Below are 22,476 nucleotides of genomic sequence, written 5' to 3' on the forward strand. Positions count from 1 at the left end.
TTTTTTTGTGGTGGTGGTGGGGTCTTCTTCCCCGTCATTCCCTCATCACCCACTCCTCCCTTTTATACATTTTTGGGGGTGCTGTTTTACTGTGAAAACTACTCATGGATTGTTGAGGAGTGGAATTATTATTGTCCCTATTTTGAGCACCAGAGGAAACCAAACATACTTTTGAGAAATCCAGGGACAATCTCCTTGACTGAGAACTTCCCTGCTGCTGGATTGGTTGGTTTCTTTGCCAGCCCAGCAGTCATCACATAAAAAAGGAAAGATGCTGAACATCAGAAATAATTATGTCAGTATTAGTTAGGCCAGAGCAAGTCAGCCAATAAGGAAGTACGGAATCAAAGGTACCAGTCATTAGTTTTCTCCTGATCATTGTTTTTAGGCTGGTTTCTTAAAATTCTGCAAGGAAAATCCCAGTAAGTCACTTTTTAAAATGTAGGTTCTTTTTAAAAAACAAATTTAATAGAACAAACAAATGGTGTCAGGTGAGTTAACATGCACCACCCTGGAGTAGGTTTAGGATTTTGGAAGGTGCCAGAAGGGCAGTTGTGGAGCCACCTGTTTCTAGCTCGTTGTTCCAGTGATGGAACTCTGATCTTAAGGAAATGATTTTCTTGAGTAGTTTGTCTAACGTGAGCCTCTGCTGATGACTGAGCTCCCCCAGTAATACGAGGCAGCCACCATCCCAGCCCAAGACCTCCACCTAGACCCTCGGAGGGAAGGGAATGAATGGAATCTTGCTTGGCACACCAGCTTTAAAAGATTGTAAGCCCCTCTTTTGTAAAAATGTCAACGTATTAGAGCTTTGAACAAACTGCTTACTGTGGGAAAGGGCTCAGAGCATTTAACATTTCCAAAGATTGATTAAAGGAATCAGACAACTGATGCCTAGAAGTTTGGGTTTAGCCAGTTAAGCTGTATATTCAACTGTTTTCCTATATACTTTAGAATGAATATAGACTATATAGAATGAATATAAGTCATTAGAGGTACTAATTGATGGATTATTAATTTTTAGTATTTTTGTTTTCCTCTTTTTAAGCCTTACATTATTTCAAAAAGTAAAATCTGTACATGGTAAAAAAAAAAAAAAAATTCGAAGAGGAAAGAAAGAATATGTAGTACTGAATAAAATAGATTTGTGTACATACCTTTTAATGCACGTTTGGGTAATAAAGTGTGCTTATCTGGTTTCTTTTGGGCTTTAAAATACTGCCAAATTCACATAAAGCTAAACAGTTTTCAGCCAACCTTCTTTCCATATTTAAACAGTCCACCCATCCCCTTTATTTTTTGTGCTCTCTACCACAGGTCAAATGAGCAGCAAATATTTAACTCACATATTTGAGCAGCCTTAGGAAAACTTTGGTCTTTTTAGTTGTTTGGCCTCTGGAATCTGTGGACTTTATTAAAATGGAGGGAGGTGTGTCAGTATTATAACTAGAAAAGATGATACTGGTAAATATGATGCCTTTAAAAAGTGGCTGTGATAATGTCTAAATTAATAATAAATTTCTGCTTTTTTCCTGTTTCCTGATGACTCTAATAGTAAGAAATCTCAGTTTTTCTACTTTGTATAGCTCATCAGAAAATAGTAGTGACTTTATGGCCCAAGTACTTAGTAATAATTTTTCTAACTTTTTTCCTTGATCAGAAATCTCAATTTTCTGACTTGATATAATTTATAACTAAGATTACTTGAAAGAATAGTAATGCTAAAGCAACAGGGTCTTAGTAAAAAGTCACATGGAGAAATAGACATCTGTGATGAGTTTAGCCATCTTTGCATTTAATGAAATTGAAAATGACCCACTCCATTGTGATGGAGCTTCTGATGGAGTTAAGTGGTAATTTTAACTTAAATGTGAAAAACTATAATCTGGGGGAATGCTTTCTGAGCAAGTCCACTCATTCTTATTTCCTTTGTAGGAAGAGAGAAAATTTTCAAAGACTGTACAAGGGAAAGTGCAGAGCAGTTATCTGCACTCACTTCTGGAAATTGGGGAGCTGCTGAAAAAAAGACTTGAGACCACAAAGAAACTAAAAATTTAAAAGTTAGTGTGAACCACAGGCACTGATGATTCTACAAGAGAAAATGACATCATATTTCCAGGCAAAAACTACATCTGGTTGACCATCATTTTAAATCCAGAACTTCCTCATAAAATGCATGAAGGACTTTGATTGTGAATTAATTTTTTAGGTATTAAATGTATACAACTGATTAAATTATTGTATATAATTCAGAAGCAGGACCCTTGTCTGGGTTTGACCACTTTTTATACATGTTCATATGCATATGGCAGCCACAAGAGAACCCCACTTTTCTTCTTCCCTTCTATCACCAGAAACATCTGGTGGTTGGTGGTGGTGGTTGGGGGTGTCCTATAAAAGCAGCAATAGAAACTAAGCATAAAGCATTGAACTCAGAGCAGCTGAATGGCCCTACCATTATAGCAGTGGGTGTTTTGGTCTGGTCCTTGAGCCTTAGGAAGCAGGAAGCCAGTAGAGGGGGACCATGATTGGGAGCAGGCCCTCTTTCCAGCTGCTTAGCTCTTGCAAAACCCAAGGTAGGTACTCAAAGGGCTTCCAATTAAATTTGGCCTAAGCACCTGCCACTGAAGGGCATCACTCAGATGATCACAGGCCCTCATTTTTTGGCTTAATAACGCCAGTGGCCAAGATATCCCCATCCTGGCTCCTGCGAGAGTTAAATCAGAGACAGGCTTCTGTTAACTTACAGCTGTTTGGAGGGGAAAGTAGTACAGACCACTTATAAGCCTGCTGAGGACTAGCTTGCTATCTTTTGTCTGTTTGGGAAAGACAGGAATCACTGTTTTAAAGAAGAGAGGTGTACATAATTTATGCAGGCAAGTCTAATACCAGTGTCATTGGTTTTGTGAGATATATATATATGTATATGCTTTTACATATATACGTATATTTTCAGGCATATATACATATATGTGTATATATGCTTGAAAGTAAAGATTTAATATTTAGTGTTTTTTAAGTGGGGGGTTTGGGAAGGAAGAAAGGAAAGAATGTATATTAATATGGATTTAATCTAGGTTTTAAGTTTTAGGCTGGCAAAAGAAACATTACCAGTTGGGTTTGAGATTGCATTTACTTTTTTCAAACTTGAGAGCTATACCAGGATGGTGTTTAACCTTGTTCACCTGGAGCTCCCCAAGACTGTAGCTTCAGTGGTTGGTCTGACAGAAAAGGTAAACATTGCTCTTGAAAATGTTACACATTTTATACAATTGCTTTGGTAATTTTTTTGTGTTGGAATCTGTGCTTTAGTCTTTGGTCTTTGTTATCCAAATAACATTAAAGTTAGTAATTCTGAAAAAGCAAAGAAATGAATTTGATGAGGAAATTCAAGTATCTAATGGAGGATTGGTCTTGAAGGCCTTCCAAGTCCTCTCCAACTCACTTCTCCAGTGAAATGTGGTACTTTTTTCTTTTAAAAGCAACCAGAAAAAGAGCTTGGAAAATCTGTTTATGCAAAGCAATTGCATTTTGTTTCCATCATTTCGACTTTAGATTCACAATTTGATAGGGTGATAAGTGTCTCAACTTGCAAGGAAACTGTTTTGAAAATTACCAAATTACCTTTTCAAAATAAGACTTGTTGGAAATCTTAGTCCATCCAGTAATTTCAAAAAACTAGTTTTGTTGTTAATTGGTAGCCACAACTGTCATACCCCATCCCAAAAGGAAAGAACTGCTTTGAACAAGATGAATTAAAAATTGATTGATTCCAAATCTAATTTAATAACATAACATTTCATGAAACTATGGCCTATTTAGATGGAACTTTGTGGATGGGGGGTGGGGCTCTGTGTGTACGGCATGTGTTCTTGAAATGATGTTTCTCTGAATATCCCAAAATACTGTACATAGAAGTAGAAATGCTCTTCAAAACAAGTCTATCAGCTGACCATGATCATTCTAGAATGTGTGTGCTCAGTGAGCTGGCCTTGGTCCTCAGGGACAGTGTGTGACTCAGTGGTCTGCCTAGCTGTTCTCTTTCCTAGGGGCGTCTGGGTCCTCTACTGGTTTCAGTGACAAATAATGTTACATTGGGGTTATGCTTGTTACTTACTGATTTCCCCACTCACTAAATGTAGCATTTCAATTAGATCCAACCTCTTACATTTTGAGAGAATTGTAAAAAGAATGAAATTATGCAGAAATGGCCAATATCTTTTATTGATCTGTTCTTTTGGAAACTGTCATGCACTATAAATTGTGTACAGTTAAAAAAAAAAAAAATATATATATATATATATTCTTACATGAGTAAAAAGCACCCTCTCCAGCAATTGTATGTCATTGGTATTTGAAGAGAATTCCCAAATAACTCATTGCTGCTGCTGCTGTTTTTACTTTGTTTGGGTTTTTTGTTTTTATTTTGTGTGGAAAATTGATATTTAAAAAAAAAAGGAAAGGAGAAAAAAAAAAGACTACTGTTTACAGACTGAAAAATTACTGCTTTTTATACTACTGAGATCCTAAGTTAAGACTCTCCAAAGCAAACATTTGGTTTAAATCATATATCTGATGTGGATAAAAGGTAGAGAAATTTTTAGTGTTCTCCACATAATGGAAAATGTACAAATGCCTAGTTGTGTTGCCCATCAATTTTGTATATTTTCATAATTTTAATTGTTCAAAATTGCATTATATTTTGCAGTCACTATGTTCAATCTGGATTTGTCTTTCATTTTAACTTTTAATATAAAAAGGGGTTTCAATGTATCTACAGCCTTGTTATTGAAACTCTACTTTTTTGCTCTGATTTATTAACATGGGAAGCATATATTCTTCCTTCTTCAGAATTAAGTGAAGCATAGCAGATCTACTTTAAACTGGATGGGTTGATTTATATAAAACACTTTCAATTTGGCACTTTTGCCTGGTTCATTTTTGTTCGTGTTCTTAGAAGCCACAACTTTTTAAATGGTGTAATTCATTTCAATTTTGTATTGTTATATTCCTCAGAAAAAATGATAATACTTGTGAATTTAAAATTACTCCAAGGCCACACTGGTCCTTTTAATAGCACCTTGCGCTTTAGTATTCATTCATTCGATTTATACATGTATTGGGCATTTATTTACTGTGTGCCAGATTCCATGTTAGGCTCTGCTGATACAATCGTAAATGAGACTGTGTATCCTAGTTAGTGGCTGAAGTGGGGGAAGAGACAATAAAGGTAAATATTAGTTTGTAATTAATTCCTGACTAATAAAATATAAGTCAGGGTATATGACAGGCGGGGTCACCAGAGGGCCTCTCAGGTGGTGCCATCTGACCTGAATGATGAAGAGTCAGCCTTGGAAAAGGCATGTTCCAGGATTGGGAAAAATGGTTCAAGTGCCTGGGACTTAAAGGAGTGGAAGAGGGGTACAGATCGAGATAGAAGGTGGAGTGGGGATTAGAGCAATCAGGAAATTGTAGCCTGGGGAAGGAATGAGATTTCTAAATTTAGTGGGAAGTTACTGGAGGATTTCAGGCAGGCTGATGACATGGTTTTTTTATCCAAGAGTGTATGAACCTACAGGCTGAGATCAAACGTTTATTCATACATGCAACACAGTGGGAAGAGCTGTTTTTCTTCCTAGTTTCCTTTCTGTCCTGTGATATTAAATGCCCTTAATTGAGCCCTGGAAAAGTCAGTTTTTGCTTCTTCAGTTATGAATTAATGCCACCTCAACATTTCTTTTTTTCCCCTTTAACAAAAAAATGGGCACTTGGCTGTTTCTCACTGCCATTTTTGAGTTCCTCAAAAGGTAGACTCAGGTTTATATTTTTTTCATGTTCCCTGTTTTTGAGATGCTGTCACTGCCTCGATGCAGACATGTTATTTCATAGTAACAAGCGGAGGGTAAGCAACCATGAGCCAAATGCTTATAAAAATTATTTGTGGAGTACCTGTGTTTATGCTTGAGCGTACAGGTTTTTTGCAACCTCAGCTTCCACATACCTAGTAAAAGTGGGTCCCAGATAATGTACTGTTTACGGGTGAGAAAAGCAGTTATTGCAGATAAGGCTACTAAGGCCAGGCAGTAAGGTAAGGGATGGGTAAGATTCAAACTCTTAAGCATTGATGAAATGAGCTAAAAATCAGTGTCCCCCCACCTCACATTCTTCATCTTGATTCTATCTTAGAAGTTCTCTATTGAAGAACCATTCTTTCTTAAAGCAATTCTAATGCCTCGTGTGTGTGTGTATACCACCAATTACCAAGGACTATTAGTAAAATTACCCTTGGCACTATTTGAGATAACTTGCAGGTTCTTTAGAACAGGACTCATGAAAAAAAAAAAAAAAAGAACAGGACTCATGTTGGCTCCAGGGGCTCATTGTGCTTCAGTTTATCTGGAAATTCCCTTAAAAATTGTGTAGCATTTGATTGTAGGAAGCCATAGCCTTTATTACAGTCTAGTTAGTAGCATCTGAGCTACAGAATATTAGTAATTATATGCTAAGAAGTAGAGGGAAGGAATCCATTGGACGTGTTAGGGAAGATTTTTGTGTGGCATATACAAATCACTGCAGATTCTAAATGAGAAACACGGCCTACCTTTAATGAAAAATATTTATGCAAAGAGTCTTTGATGTATGACAATCCAGTCCTATCCAACAGCCCACATTTCTTCAACTCAAGACCCTAGGCTTATAATGATAGAAGGCATGGACCCATCCAATGAAATGCCCTTGGGTGGGTTGCCACTTTTCTATCTTTCCCCTTACAATTGAGAAATGGGACCACGTTCGAGGACTGAATTTAGTTTTAGAGTCCTTTCTCTACCTGTCATTTGTCTTACTCTAATTTCTATAATACAACGAATACTTCATTCTTTGGAAATGACTGTTTTAAGGTAGATGAGAAAAAACTAGAACAGCTCAACAAGTTTACCAGTGAGAAGCATGGAAAAAGATCTTCCAGATTTTTCAGTTAGAACTGAAATAATGAGTAGGGGATATACTGAAATTACTGGGCCTAATATATAAATAGTTATTCTTTTGCCAAATATTGAGAGTATCCGTGCTGGCTATGGGCAGGTGTTTAGGCTTAAACATTTTTTATCTAGTTGGTTTGAATTGTTAGCCTAAGCTGTGGGATTTTTTTTGTTGTTGTTCCATCCAATTAAACACATGAGTTTTGCTATATTTTTTGTTTCCAGTGATTTTAAATACCCAATCTGGCTGAAATGGAGGAACAAAGAATTGAAAGTTTTACTTGCCAACACTGCTCAACTTAAATTTCTTTGTGTGGGTACAGTTAGACATTTTATAAGCTGCAATTTTATATTTTCAAATAGTTAAGTATGGAAGTGTGAATGTTACCATGAAGCTTACTTATTGCGATAATTGCTCATCACTCCTGAGAAGAGATTTGAAAGTCAGTACAGTGCTCTCCCACTCTGCTTATTAGAAAGCTGGTGGTTACTGAGTAATCAACAGCGACAAGGTGACTTAGATGGAAAACAATCCCTTTCTAAAGAAACTTTAAAATTGAACTGAGTTATATCATTTAGCTGTCTAAATGCAACTCTTAAAGAAACCTGCCAGGTTATATTGGTAAAACTAAGAATCTGCTATATGTATCTCAAGGAGTATGGGAAAGAATTTACTGCTATTCAACTTCAAGGACCAGAAAACGGACAATGCATTCGACCAGCTGCAATCAGTCCACCTGAATCTGAACAGCTGTGGAAAGGAAATTAAAGGTAGGTCTTGAGCTCAGCCTAGTTTCCACAGAGTTACCAGGATAGTCTGTTACCCTGGTAGAGCAGATTCCACACCACCTTAGCTTTAAAAAAATAAGTTCCAAAGAAAAAATAGGCCACAGGCCAAAGTATAATTTGTAAAAGAAAACTGAATGGCTACAGGTCTACTTAATGAAAACACAGAAACTTTAATTGGGATCAGAATCATACCTTTCAAGAACCTGGGCAGTATACTCCTCTTTATAGCACCAATTCCTTCTGAGGGGGAATTTCACAAGCCATCTAAGTGTTCACCAGCTGTTCGCGACCGGCTACAGAGATGTTCCAAGCATAGTCACGTCAGCGTCAGTATCCACGCATGCTCAGATTTCTGGTTTCATGCCACTTTTCCTGCAATTCCGTTATATCCCAGGAGAGTTTCACAGCCAGAAGGTAACTTACCCCTCCTCACCCCACCAAACCCTGGAGTGCCTTCTCACAGCTCCTCCTTCTCACCCCCCTTCTTTTGGAAGGCAGTCAAAATGTTTAAGCTCTTCTGGAGTTCTTCCTTCTTCCCATCACTCATCTTGTTCTTCTCAATCAGCTTGGTGATCCTGGTCATCTCCGATGCTGGGAAATCCTCACCTTGGTCCAGGATCTTTCCCATGATCTTAAGGTATTGCTCGGCCCACTTCTTGTCAGTCTCCTTCACACTTGCAAGGTTGTCCTGTCCCTGCTTCAAGAGGGACTGGCGGGCCTCCACACCAGAGGCCCTGATGAACTCCCCAGCAAGGGTGTCATACGCAGGCAGGCAACCAGGCATACCTAGGTAGATCCCATGTCCCTTTAGCCAGCGCTGGATGGCTCCAACCTTAACTGCCCCAGTATACAGGATTGGGTTCTCAAAGTCCCCATCCTGGAAGAGATAGAAGACTGGGTAGTTCTCTTTGTCCAGCTTGTATTTCTCACTCAGCTCCATATTCAGCTTGTCTCCATAATCTGTGAATGGAAACCAGAAATGAGGAACAAGACCCTGAAGAAGGCATGGCAGGAGGTTGCTGTGAGGCCTATCTGAGCTGAGGAGAATTCCGGCTGTCAGAACTCCTCTTCTGCTACTCCCTAACCGTGTGGCATTAGTCAAGTCCTTTAACCTCTGTGACCTGCACTTTCCTCATTTGAAAAGGGGGAATTCTGCACATTTATTATACGTGCCACTACGTGCTAGGGACTGTCCTCTAAGTGCTCGGGATTTAGTTGTGATTAAGAGTACCACACTCCCTGACCGCAAGAGCTTACACTCTTCAAAGGGTGAGAAGAGATAATAAACAAAAGAATGTTAACTGATTAGTGCCATGACAAAAATAAAACGGTGATACAGTGACTGGGTGAGAAGGCCTCCTTGTGAAGATGACATGAACTCATGGACCTGAAAACGAAGCAGCCAGACATAGCAAGATGTGGGAAGAGTGTTTCGGGCAGAAAGGACTGCAAGAGCAAAAGCTCTGAGGCAGGAATGACCTGCGTGTGTTTCAGGGTTACAAAGTATAGTCTGGCCAGAGCTAAGGGAATGTGTGGTAGGTAATGAACATGGACCCTAACACTTGAGGGCTCTTGGGAGAACCCAATAAGGGGATATGTGCCACTTAACCTGGCAGAGTTAAGCGTTTAATATGTGGTGGTGGTTGTTTTGGTTGCTCTGACTCCTTTGCAACCCCATGGACTGTAGCCCGTTAGGCTCCTCTGTCCAGGGATTGGCCAGGGATCGAACCTGCGTCTCCTCCATTGGCAGGTGGATTATTTACCACTGAGCCACCAGGGAAGTCCACCATGTGGTAGCTGTTACTATTTGCTGTCTTTCCCAACAGGCAGTAGCAGCCCCAAGGGCTGACACGATGACAACTAGTCGCTTACACCTCACCAAGACCACCTGTTACTGGGTAGTGGTATGGGAGGTGTTTATTACTGGGTAGTGGTATGGGAGGTGTGGGGCTCCAGTCCTAGGCCTGTCACTTTAGAACCTTGAGCAAGTCTCTCTAAGCATCTGTTTCTTCATTTGGGGATCGTAAGACTTTTCACAGAGCCGCCACAAGGATGACATACATGTAAAACACTCGGCACAGTGGCCTGGCACACAGTAAACGTTTGAGCTGAGTTTCTGTGGTCATAGAATCTGCTCAAGCTAAGCCTGCCATGGGTACCAGACTCCTTGAAAGGCAGTGACCCCATTTACACTAGACGTGTGTGGCTCAGACAATAAGATGCTGGGGTGTTCTGACAAACAGGGAAGTAACCCCTAGTTTCTTCTCCCTCTGCCCTCCTCAGTCATTCCAGACTTATCCATACCTGAGATCCCCACCTCTGCCACCAGGAGATCATCACTGGAAGCTGAGTTTTCAGCCAGACGCTTGAACTCATCCTGCTTCTCACCATAGGGGTACTGGGTGTCAAACTTCACCAGGACGAACTTGCTTTTGGGAATGACCTGAGGGCACACAGAGCTGAGCAAGTAAGGGTTCCCAAGGACCTTTGGGGCTAATTCCCTTTCCCAAGGGACCTCTTTCAGAGTGAAAACCAAGCCCACAAGGGAGACAAGCTTTCACAAACATTCATTCATTCATTCTTCATCCCTCGATACATTTAACAATTTGATGATGTTTGCTGTGTCCCGGGGACCCCATTAAGTAGCTGCTCACACTAATCAAACTGTGCAATAAACAATGCTGTAGACGTTCTAAGGCCTTCTCTTCCAGCTGCCCTTTTGGTAAGACTAAGGAAGCCTACCCTTAGCACACACTAGGTTAGCCCCTGTCGCGCCCATCATCCCAGGGGTCCTTTCTGGAACCAACCAGCCATCTATAAAGGAGCTGGCACCATGAAAGACACTCTGGTGCGGAGGTCCAGAGTTTGAACTCTGCAATTTCAGAGTTCACAGGAAGTTGCTGAGAGGCTAGGCTTGGGACAGTGTCCCCTCTCTAAACCAGTTAGATCAGTTTAGACTGGTTAACGTAAGCAGTTACATTAGACTTCTAGGATCTAAACTGTCAGGATCAAGATTTTTATTTTAATTGTAAAATTTACATCACATAAAATTTGCCATTTTAAAGTGTACGATTCAGTGGAATTTATCGCATTAACTATGCTGCACAACCATCACTAATACCTACTTCCAGAATATTTTCCATTTTCATCATTGAAAAGGAGCCACATATCCATTAAGCCGTCATTCCTCAGTCCTCCTCCTAGGTGACCTTTTGTGTGTGGCTTCTTGCACTTAGCATAATGTTTCCAAGATTCATTCATGCTATAGCATGCATCAGTATTTCATTCCTTTTTATGGTCAAATAAATATTCCATTGTATGGATATATCATATTTTGTTTATCCATTCATCAGTTGAGGGATATTTGGGTTGTTTCCACCTTACGGTTATTTGTGAATAGTGTTGTTATAAACACTTGTGTACAGGCTTTTGTCTGAACACCTCTTTTCAGCTCTTCTGGGAACATACCTAGGAGTGGAACTGCAGGGTCATATAGCAATTCTATGTTTAACTTAACGAGGAAATGCAAAACTTCACTTTGATGGTTTTACCCAATGCACAGATTTTTATCTAATAAGCTCCCTCAGGTCAGTAGCACTGCCTTCCCTCCTACAACCTTTTATTTTTCTAATCAAAGTCATCATGGCTGGTTAATTTTTCAACACAGGCAATCACTGCTGTAATTAAATCAAGCTGACACTATTCCACTTTTTGTTAGTCCGTGTTCCTTATTTTGTTTGCTGTCCATTTGCTTTTAAAAAATATATAACAGTGCCCAGGGACACAAAGGAAGAGGGAGTAGAGTCCAGAACAGGTAATCTTTAAATGGTCACTGATCCCCAGAAGTCTGAGCTCTGGAGCCTAACAAGCAGGGAAGACTTAAAAATATAAATCAGATCACATCCCTCTGGCCCATTTGGCCTTATTTTAGTTTCAACAAACATTCCTACTCAGGTCCTTTTCATTTGCTGTCTCTACTGGCTGGAGTGCCCTTTCCCTGGGCCTTTCCATGGTTATCAAAGCTGAGTACAAATGTCCTCTCTAACAGAGAGGCCTCCTGCGCTCATACCATCTAATTCTGCTTCCTTTCCATCGAACTCTATCATGCCACCCTGCACCAGCTTCTCCACTGCATTAATCATTCTCTGAAATCCTTATTTGCTTGTTGTCAGTCCTCTCCACTAGAATATACATTTATGTGAATAGGGACCCTCTCTTACCTGTTTTCTGCTGTATCCCTAGTGCCCAACATCACCTAGCACATGACAGATGTTCCAAAAATATCTAATAAATGAACAAACCCAGGGTAGGCTTTGGTAGCAGATGCAACATGTCCAAGGAGAAAATTTTTTACAAAAATACATGGGAGCTTCAAAGGGAGCTCCATTTATATTACAGAATAATATTAATAATCATGTCTCTCTGTGTGTATGTGTGTGTGTTAGGTCACTCAGTCGTGTCTGACTCTATGACCCCATGGACTGTAGTTCACCAGGCTCCTCTGTCCGTGGCATTTTCCAGACAAGAATACTAGAGTGGGTTGCCATTCCCTTCTCCAGGATTAATAATCATACAGTGGTTTAATACTGAAATAGAATAGAGAGGACTTCATCTTTTATTTTCACCATTTTTAGCCATCACAGAATGGTTTTGAATGGCAAAGTTAAAGTCGCTAAGTCATGTCCCACTGTTTGCAACCCCATGGACTATATATGGTCCGTGGAATTCTCCAGGCCAGAATACTGCAGTGGGTAGCCTTTCCCTTCTCCAGGGGATCTTCCCAACCCAGGGATCAAACCCAGGTCTCCCTCATTGCAGGTGGATTCTTTACCAGCTGAGCCACAAGTGAAGCCCTCGTTTGAATGGCAAACATTTGCATGATTAATTTTTTCTTGTTCTCTTACTCAATCTGTACCTTTGAACTGCTTTAGAAATCTCTCTCCTTTCCTCATCCTTGGGGAATCTGCTTCACATTAACCTACATTTAGGCACCTTGTTTCTTCAATGTATTGATGAGTTCATCATTCATTCATTGAATTAAAAGGTACTGGCAGCCTATCATTGCCAGGCACTGTTCTAAGTGAACACAGAAATAAAGGAAACAGACAGGGTCTCTTATTTTTAGTGATCGTAAAGGGCAAGAAACAAACCAAAAAACAACACTGGAGATCACAGAAAGACCCCTGGATACAGTAACCCTAGGAAGCTCCCCTTTTGTTCTACACTGATGGAAGAGAGTGAGATTTAGAAACAGACTGGAGAAAACGTTTGTTCAGTCAACAGATTATTACTGAGCATCTTCTAGATAACAGGTCTAGATCGTGCAGATGATCAGTGAACAAGACAGACAAGGTAGTCCTTCATAAGTATATAATATTCTAGTGTGGGAGACAATACACTGCTGCTACTGCTACTGCTAAGTCACTTCAGTGGTGTCCGACTCTGTGCAACCCCATAGACGGCAGCCCACCAGGCTCCCCCATCCCTGGGATTCTCTGGGCAAGAACACTGGAGTGGGTGACAAAACACTAGGCAATAAAAAAAAAAAACACCAGTAATGAGAGTTCAGAGAAATCAAACAGAGCAATGTGACTGGCACTTCAGATTGCACGAGGGAGAAATTGAGAAAGCTAAAGTGTTTATCACTCCGTCGTGTGCAACTCTGAAACCCTGTGGACTGTAGCCTGCCAGGATCCTCTGTCCATGGGGATTCTCCAGGAAATACTGGAGTGGGTAGCCATTCCCTTCTCCAGGGGATCTCCCTGACCCAGGATGGAACCCAGGTTTCCTGCACTACAGGCAGATTTTTTCCTGTGTGAGCCACCAGAAAAACCCCTGGAGTGCAGGGGGTGGAGGTAATTTGAAAAGATAACATTTAACACAAGCCTGAATGAAGAGGAGCAACCAACCTTTCAAAGATTGAGCAAAGAATGTTCTAGTCACAAAGACCTGCAAGTACAAGGGCCTAAGGCAATAAGGAGCTAGGAATAGCCAGAGGACAGAGCACTGCAAGGGTGGTTGAAGCAGAGGGGACAAAGAGGCGAATCGTTAAGGTTCGATGAAAGGAGAGGGAAGCAGGGATCAGATCATGCAGGAAGTCAGCTACCGTGTGAGCCAACTGAGAGGCTCCAGAGTGAAAATCTGGAGACTAGTGAGGAAACTACTTAAGATATAACCTAGACTAGGGTGGTAGCTATAAAGATGGAGACACACCAATCGATGAGGAAATACCGCTACCATTAACAGTGCGAAGTTTCCCTCTAAGTCACATTTGGTCTGTGATGTTATACCATATCTATGCTTGGGTGGTAGCAGGTTCCCTTTGCCAAGAAAGGCCCCCAAAGCAAAGGGTGCTGTGGGGGTGTCCCTGACAACCAACTGGTCATACCTACACTTTTGAATTCTTGAAACTTTGCATTCAGTGAGCCACAGGTGCCAACTCCACAATGGGGAACCCTTTCAAAAATACTGAGTTCAACCAAATGAGACAGATTTAGCGCTCCACTTCTTGGTTTCACTTCCCAGCAATGGGTACAAATTAAGAAAATAAAACGACTGGCTCTCTCTCAACACTCAGCTTGCTCATCACAACGGGCGAGGTTAAAAAGGTGCCAGTGGGTGCAAAATTAGAGGACTGGGACTGCATTCAGCCTTCAACATTCCCAAAGTCCATTTACCCAGGCCAAGACCCTAATTCTGTAAATATGGAGGCAGGGGTAGAGGCGAATTCTTCCATGTCTCGACCCAATTTTATCTGTCACCAGGCCCAAGACATTCACTACACGGTGGACGAACCGAAACTTATTCTTAAAACCTGCACTTTTTAAGGAGACGCAGAATATACAGTGGTTGCAATCGAAGCCAACGCGAGAGGGGCGCTGAAACGCAGGCTAACAAGTCGCCTTTCGACCTTCGCCCCAGCTCTGCTTGGAGCTTGATGGCATCCGCCTCGCACCGCCCTCCGGTTCTCCAACTTGGGACTCAAGGATTGGATCTCGCCCGGCACCGCCCTCTTCCCTTAGGCGACGGGAAGGCTGCATCTCCGCAATTCTTTAGCAAAAGAAGCAGCAAATGCAAATACTGCAAAGGTGTTTGGGGACCCTCGATCATATGCTCTATGGTCAGGATACGGTCTGGGCCCAGAGTCCACCAGTCCTACAGGACGGTGGGAAGTCCCCGGACCGTCGCTACAGACCACCTCCTGCCAGCTGTCAGTCCCCTGCGTCCCCCACGGGTGCGCGCTCCCCTGGGCGGACTGGCTGCACCTGCGCGCTAAATCCCCGGCCCCTTTACCTTGTAGAAAGTGATTGTATCCAGGGGAAGGGCGCCCTTGGTGTGCAGGCCACTGCTGTCTTGCGGCGCGGAGAAGAGGAACAGGAGAAGGGGAAATAATGGGGAGAGAGAAGCGGCGCGGGGAATGGCGGCAGCCATAACGCCGGATTCTGGCAGTAGGTGCTGGGAAGGCTGTAGTGGAGGAAAAGCCGAGCCAGGGACCACGAAGTTCAGGCGGCCAGGCTCGGGTGCGCGCACGTGTACAGCCCACCAGGCACACGCCGGCCTAGGCTGAGAGGGAGGAGCCACGTGAGGGGGCGGGGAAAAGGAGCTGCCGCGCGTGCGCACTCGGCGAAGCCCGCACGGGTCGAGGGTGAGAGGGCGGGGCCGCGTAAGGGGTGGGGGACGGACGGCAGTGCCGGGTAGGCTGGGGGAGGGGATGAGGAAGCGGACGAGGCGAAGGAGAGTCTGCTGCGCACACGCACTCTGCGAGGTTGGCCCTCCTCCTGGCCGTTTCCGCTCATCCTCCGTCTGAGGCGCGGCGTGAAGCTCGCGTTTGGCGTGTTAGCAACTTTTCGTTTGCTGTCTCTCCTCTTTTTCGAAGGCGACGAGGCAGGCCTTCATTTGCTTCTGCCTCTAGCCCGTCAGGCAGTCGGCTGGGACCTGTTGCTACTTTGTTAGCCAGTCTGACTGCAACTACCCCTCCGCCAGGTGGCCCAGTATTTTCCTCAGTCAGTCACACTCCGCTCCCTCAGCCGCGACCGGAGTTGGACAGTGAGACTCAACTCTTCGTCAGTGTGGCGGTCAGGCCTTTTCTGCCGCTGCCCAAGTCCGATATTAGGACTGCTCTGGTGAGTGCCTCACCAGGGAGGCTCCGGGCTCCTCTAAAAATAGGCTTCCTTGAAAGTTGACATAGGACATAGGTCTACCTATGTTCTAGGCTCTCTGAAAATTTTTTTTGAAAGTTCTAGTAATTGTCTTCAACCAGTGTTTGTTCAGGGTAGTTTGCCCCGTATCCTGGTTTTGCCCGCGGGAATACAGAATGCAGATCTGTGTACTGAACAGACTCCGTGGTGGGAGCTGTGATGCTTTTGAACTGTGGTGTTGGAGAAGACTCCTGAGAGTCCCTTGGACTGCAAGGAGATCCAACCAGTCCATCCTAAAGGAAATCAGTCCTGAATATTCATTGGAAGGACTGATGTTGAAGCTGAAACTCCAATACTTTGGCCACCTGATGTGAAGAGCTGACTCATCTGAAAAGACCCTGATGCTGGGAAAGATTGAGGGCAGGAGGAGAAGGGGACGACAGAGGATGAGATGGTTGGATGCCATCACTGACTCAATGGGCATGAGTTTGGCTGAACTCCAGGAGTTGGTGATGGACAGGGAGGCCTGGTGTGCTGTGGTTCATGGGGTCACAAAGAGTCGGACACGACTGAGCGACTGAACTGAACTGAACTGAACATATACTAGTAGCCCATTACATTGCAAACTGGGATGTGTTTTAACTTGCTAAGGAGCTAAGTAAAACGAAAAGAGAAAACTGAAAATATATATCACCCACTTCATCATTTGGGCTTCGATTAGCCCTTGTAGAAAAGGATTTGGGAAGATTATGTTTCCAAAGACATGTCAGAGGGAAACAGTGCTAAATATACAGGCAAGGGATTAATTTATAGAGAAAAATAGAAAAGTAAATCCCCAAATGTTGGTTGGTGGCATAAGCTGTTTTAGAAGAGAGGCCAAAAGAGAAAAGTTCTCTTGCCAAGAGTAGCAGACTGATTTGCCGTGGCTGTTCTCTGAACAGTTTGACATTTGTTCTTGACTGAGACAAGAGTCCTTTGTTCAAAAACATTCTCTTATCACTGGTGAGACTGTAATTAGTCCCTCACCCTTATTAGATAGATGTGTGATTAGAGGCCTCAAAACACTAAGACTTTATGGTAGGAGTTTCTGATCCAGAAATATACTGGTATTTTAATTTGTTTATCTAATAATTTAAGCAAAGTGATTAGAGCCTACCTCCACTTAACAATGTCCTATCTTCCACTGCACATGATATTCTTAATTTCATGGGAAAAAATGAATAATATATTTAAGTTACTCATGATTGAATTTACATTATCATTAAATATTTGTGAAATGTATGAGGGAATGGTTAGATGAAATATAAATAGTTATGTAAATGAAATATTCTTCCTTCTGCTTTCTCCTTCCCCCAATTTTTGTCCAAATTTTTCCAGTTCTTCCAGATAATGTTCAAATGACAATCAGTGTACATTATTTTTTGTGACAATTATTCAAGATTTTGGAATTCAAATTATTTTTTTTACTATGGTATAAGGTCCTGGAAGTCTAGGTCTGTATCTTTTTTGTCTTTATATATTTCATAACAGTGTTTTATACAAAGTTGATATATAAACATAAGCATATTAAACTATGTAATTTAGTAATGTAATTATATGGCGGGAATTTTGGTACAGAATATTTAAGAAAATGTTAATATTAAATAAATATGAGACGTTAATAACCCCTTCTTCTTTCACACCTTTTCCAGATATTCCTAAAAACTGACTAATTGAGTGAATATACAGTCTCTCTTCCCCAATACAGGCTATTGTCCCTAAACAGGAACAGATTTCAAACAGAATTCCCTTCTTCCCTATTTTTCTATCCATTTTTTTATTCCATTTCTCCCTTGCAGCTCCATTTATCTTTTCTTAGTGACTCATTCTCTATTTTTTATTATTCCTACCTCTTGCCACTTCTTACAATTCCTAATGCTTTTTAGAACTTTGTTTCCTTGTCACCTGCTCTTTCTATTTTTGTTCTTTCTGCTTGGCTTTCTCCTCCACTTCTCACTAGTTTCTCTCCTTGCCCTCAAGATACAGGGCAGGATTGGGTAGGGAGGAGCCCAGCTGGGTTAAGGGTGGAGCTACCTGTTTACTGCTTGGAATTCAGAACCTGACCAGGAAGGATCAGGCTGCTTAAATTTAGCTGAGGCTGAAGTCCGTATGGCCTTCCTACTGGAGACTAGCATTTTGGAGGACAGTTGGGATTTGGTGAGACTAGAAGCAGCCCCTCTCTTCTTTTTTGTTCCCCCTTCCTTCCTCCCTGGTCTGTATTTTTCACTAACAGTATCTCTCTCCATGCAATTAACTTTTCTTCTTCCTCTTCCCCTGTTGCTTACTATTCTGTTTTTCTCTGTCTAGCTCTCTGGCAGTCAACTTCATCTAGTGTCTGTTTGCCTTTTCTGTTACGCATTCTTTCCACTTACCTGGCTGTTCTCTCTCAAAATTTAATTTTTTCTACCTCTTCTCCATTTTATTCTTGACTCTATTAATTTTCTCATCCAACTCTTTTTTTATTCAGTCATTTTCTGTCCACCTCTCTATTCTTTTTATCTTAGTGTTTCTCAGCGATGTAGCAATAAGGGAGGAAAAAGGGCCACCCTGGCTTTCCAGGGGCCTATTCACCCCTTCTACTCATTTTCAGACCTAACATGTTTTGATTAGGCAATGAAGGGTTTGTGCTCTGCACAGATAGTTAATAAATGGTGAAATTAGAGTAGGGTTGAATATTAAAATTTAAAGACTTAATTTTATTCTCGTTTTCTCTTTTTATTTAGTTTTTTTCTGCAATACAGTGGATACAGTTTGTGATGGCTACTCTGAGGTAAGTTTATTTGATCTCATGTAATGTGACTGTTTAAACTACTACAAGCAGAACTGGAGAATTCTTGTAGTTTCTATTTCTCTGCCCCCCACCCCCTGGGGATTTACTTTTATTCTTTAGAGAGAGATGCTCTTCTATACCGTGCTGATTTTTTCTGAATAATAAACTGTAATAATATCAACAACTACAATAATAAAAAACAGATTGAAGTAATTAAAGGATATTTTGGTCAACAGGATTGATTTTCAAAACTAGTTGCAAAGTGCTCACTTTGGTAGCCCATATACTAAAAATTGTAATGATACAGAGATTGGCATAGCCCCTGCTTAATTCACACACAAATTCATTAAGCATTCCATATTTTTAAAACTGTGCAGTTTATTTTATATCAGTTATATGTCAGTAAGTATATAAAATCAATACAAAAACAAAGGAGCCCCAATTGTCCTGTTTAATGATAGTCTTTTACCTCTGTCAGTGTTATAGGTTCAAGCTCACTTGTTGCCTATGCTATATTCCAGAACATACAGAAATCTCCAGAGGTGAGCCATCTGTTTTTGTGTTGGATTTGAATTTTCAGTGATTTAGCCTTTGAAATAATTAAGTGAGGTGGGTGTCCCCTGTAAGTGATGGAATAATTCTGTAAGTTGCTTGTAAATTTGTCATTTTGATACATTGGGATGCTTTAGACATTGCCAATAGATCTCCCTTTTCTTTTAGGTAGTTATTTTAACTATAATTTTTAATACTGAGGAATTGACTAGATGTGGATTAGTGGATAAATGTAGATTTTTTTTGGAGTATGCCTTAATTATTAAAGTCAAGGAAATGGAGTGTTGTTTGAAGCCTATAATTTGCTCTAAGCGTGGTAGGGTCCTGCCAAGAGGTGAGTTTTCTGATGTTGATATCTTGGTAAAATTGCTAGTGGGGCTGGAAATAGTTCAAAGACTGCTATACAAAAGATATTTATTTTGCTGTTCTGGCCTTCTGGCAATTACATTTAACAGTGAAAATAGAACAAAAATACGTCCTATGTAAAACTAATCATACCAAAAAAACCCTTCCTTTTACTGAGATGTAATTGACAAATAAAAATTGAATATTCTTAAGGTATTAAAAAAACCACCAGGGAGTTCCTTGGTGGCCTAGTGGGTAGGTTTCTGGGCTTTCACTGCCTTTAAAAAAATATTTTAAGAAAAACAGAAGAAAACTTTTTAAATCAGGCCAGGTGGCACAAAATTAAGCAAAATGTAATTTAGAACCTATATTAGAGAACTTTTGTAATGTAGAAAATGTCACTAGGTTTTATTTGGCCCACTTTAACTCTGTATATTAAATACTGTATCTTGTTGGTCCTCATCACTGTCCTGTGAGAAGAATGCTATGAGCTAAATTTTGCAGATAAGGAAATTGAGACTCAGAGTCATGAAATAAGTTGTTCAAGTTACACAGTAAGTAGCAGAGCAGGGATTTTTCAAAAGTCTTAACTCTTAACTACAATCCCCCTTCAAATTAAACACAATTTTTCATAATTATTACATTATTGGTATATATGCCCAGTATTTTAAATACACTTTGCAGGACTTCCCTGGTAGTCCAGTGGTTAATACTGTGCTTCCACTGCAGTGGGTGTAGGTTTGATCCCTGGTTGGGAAAGTTCCACATGCTGCTTAGGGCAGCCAAAAAAAAAAAAAATTTTTTTTTCATTTAATCCTTAAAATAATCCTGTGAGGTAGATATTATTAGTCTGATATTATAGATGGAGAAATGGAATCCTTATTAAATTGATGGATTTTCCTAAGGTCTCATAGCTAGTAAGTATTAAAACTAGATTTTGGGTTCAGAGTTATCTTGTTCCAAAGCCTCTCCTCACCTGTATTTTTTTTTGTTTAAGATTTTTTTTTTTTTTTTAATGTGGACCATTTTAAAAGTCTTAATTGAATTTGTAACAATATTGCTTCTGTTTTATGTTTTGGTTTTTTGGCCCTTAGGCATGTAGGATATTAGCTCCCTGATGGAATCTGTACCCCCTGCACTGGAAGGCAAAATCCTAACCACTGGACCACCAGGGAATTCCCTCTCCCATACACTTTTAAACCACTGAAATATAATGCCTAATGAAAAGAGAATTTTGAATTTCAGAGACAGAATGTGGCTATGTAAGTAAAACTAGAAAGTAGAAGTCTTGATACTGTATTGTTAGTTGCCTGCCAAAGTAGTCTTAGGCCACACATCTTCCTGTGATGTGAATTTCCTTAATGTTTGTTTCCTGGATGTTTATTAAAATTTTAATTCAGGTGTGATTAAGTTAATAAAATATGAAGTTACATAGAGAGGGCTAAGTAGAGATTCTCAGTCTCAGCCACTATTGACCTTTGGGATTATATGGTTATTTGTTGTAGGTAGCTGTCCTGCATCTTAGGATGTTTAGCAGACTTTACCTATTGGATGTTGCAGAAACCTTCCTCACCCAGTTGTGACAACCAAAAATATGTTCAAATGTTGTCAGATGTCTCCTGGAAGAGACAGTCACTCCTGGTTGAAAATCGCTGCTCTAGGGTGACCTCTGCCATGACCGTGCATTAGAGCTTTATAAAGATGTGGGGTCTAGTTTGGCCTGGAGTGCAACCTTCAATTTCTCTGGCTTCAATGCTCATACCTTTCACATAACCAGAGCCTGAAGGACCTTAGTAATTATTAATTCAGTGGTTCCTACACATTCTGTTTTCTTGATTTAGGGAAGATTCTAATTTTTCCAGCTTAAAAATGTCAGTCATCTGCTGCTGCTGCGTCGCTTCAGTCGTGTCCGACTCTGTGCGACCCCATAGACGGCAGCCCACCAGGTTCCCCCCGTCCCTGGGATTCTCCAGGCAAGAACACGAGTGGGTTGCCATTTCCTTCTCCAGTGCATGAAAGTGAAAAGTGAAAGTGAAGTCGCTCAGTTGTGTCTGACTCTTCGTGACCCCATGGACTGCAGCCTACCCATCCATGGGATTTTCCAGGCAAGAGTACTGGAGTGGGGTGCCATGGCCTTCTCTGGTCAGTCATACTACACTGTTTTATTTATTTGTTAAGTAACATTTTTAACAACAAAGACACATGAGGGTATAATCTGAAGAAAAAGATAATTATTAAATTAATAATTATGGTAAATTGGAGAAATCCATGGGAAATCTTTGAGTGGACTAGCTGATTAAACAGTGACTCAGAGAAGCAACCTGAAAAGAGAAGAAAGTGGCTTAGGCCAGCCAATGTTAAAAAAAAAAAAAAGGCAAATAGATGTACTTCACTACACTTGTGTGACTTCATTTCCTCATGAAGGTCACTTTTGATATTCTTTGTAACTTGATTTCACTGGAAATATTGGGAAGTGGGGCTTTGGGAGAGTGTTAATATGGGTTGCTTTAGGTGTTTTGCCTTACCGGATAGACCTGGACCCAGAACCTCCTCAGGGAAAGACCTTCACATAATGCATTCTGTCTCTGCATTTTATTTTGCTCTTGATTTTAGTTAGACAAGTACAAATATATGGGTTTTTTTTTAAGATTTTTCTTTAATGTTTAAGATCATTATTAAGCTTTTTCATGTCTTTCTTAACTACTATGCTGATTGTATTTTTATTAAAACATTTTTTATTTAAAAAAAACATTTGGCCATGCCACATGGCATGTGGGATCTTAGTTCCCTGACCAGGGATCATACCAGTGCCCCTTGTAGTGGAAGCATAGATTCTTTACCAGTGGACCACCAGGGAAGTACC

The 22,476-nt window shown here is 40.8% G+C and overlaps 2 protein-coding genes and 1 non-coding gene across 9 annotated transcripts in view; 2 read left to right on the forward strand and 1 right to left on the reverse strand.

Annotated features, from left to right (window-relative positions):
* The window catches only part of NAA25 (N-alpha-acetyltransferase 25, NatB auxiliary subunit), a 174,884-nt gene that overhangs the window by 58,486 nt on the left and 93,922 nt on the right, over nucleotides 1-22,476 (forward strand). Inside the window, exons 24-26 of one of the 7 annotated variants that reach the window (XR_008703548.1) lie at nucleotides 1,936-3,233; nucleotides 7,636-7,751; nucleotides 10,053-11,328. Coding sequence is in view for 5 of the 7 variants with exons in the window: in XM_055550489.1 (XP_055406464.1) it covers nucleotides 18,056-18,103; nucleotides 18,670-18,716; nucleotides 19,195-19,258 (159 nt within the window). In the remaining 2 variants the exon portion in view is untranslated. Of the gene's footprint in view, nucleotides 1-1,935; nucleotides 4,439-7,635; nucleotides 7,752-10,052; nucleotides 11,329-15,339; nucleotides 15,415-15,478; nucleotides 15,893-17,999; nucleotides 18,104-18,669; nucleotides 18,717-19,194; nucleotides 19,259-22,476 lie in introns of those variants that run through there. The other 6 variants (XM_055550491.1, XM_055550490.1, XM_055550489.1 and 3 more) reach the window with 6 other exon arrangements.
* On the reverse strand, nucleotides 7,917-15,313 carry ERP29 (endoplasmic reticulum protein 29). The gene is made up of 3 exons (XM_055550504.1): nucleotides 15,063-15,313; nucleotides 10,074-10,212; nucleotides 7,917-8,729 (listed from the first exon to the last, which is right to left on the reverse strand). Exons 1-3 carry the CDS (start codon nucleotides 15,198-15,200, stop codon nucleotides 8,227-8,229), a joined length of 780 nt encoding a protein of 259 aa, XP_055406479.1. The 5' UTR covers nucleotides 15,201-15,313; the 3' UTR covers nucleotides 7,917-8,226.
* Nucleotides 18,979-19,081, forward strand: LOC129630485 (U6 spliceosomal RNA). The gene has a single exon (XR_008703738.1). It is a non-coding gene; the product is annotated as a U6 spliceosomal RNA (small nuclear RNA).

The sequence above is a fragment of the Bubalus kerabau genome, chromosome 16 (genome assembly GCF_029407905.1).
Source record: "Bubalus kerabau isolate K-KA32 ecotype Philippines breed swamp buffalo chromosome 16, PCC_UOA_SB_1v2, whole genome shotgun sequence".
Lineage (NCBI taxonomy): Eukaryota > Metazoa > Chordata > Mammalia > Artiodactyla > Bovidae > Bubalus > Bubalus kerabau.

Excerpts from the sequence above, each read along its gene's own strand:
- ERP29 (XM_055550504.1), bottom strand. The coding sequence starts at position 15,200 with ATGGCTGCCGCCATTCCCCGCGCCGCTTCTCTCTCCCCATTATTTCCC. Across the intron at positions 10,213-15,062 it reads ATACAATCACTTTCTACAAG|GTCATTCCCAAAAGCAAGTT; the intron begins GTAAAGGGGCCG and ends GTGTGCCCTCAG. Across the intron at positions 8,730-10,073 it reads GGCAGAGGTGGGGATCTCAG|ATTATGGAGACAAGCTGAAT; the intron begins GTATGGATAAGT and ends TTCCATTCACAG.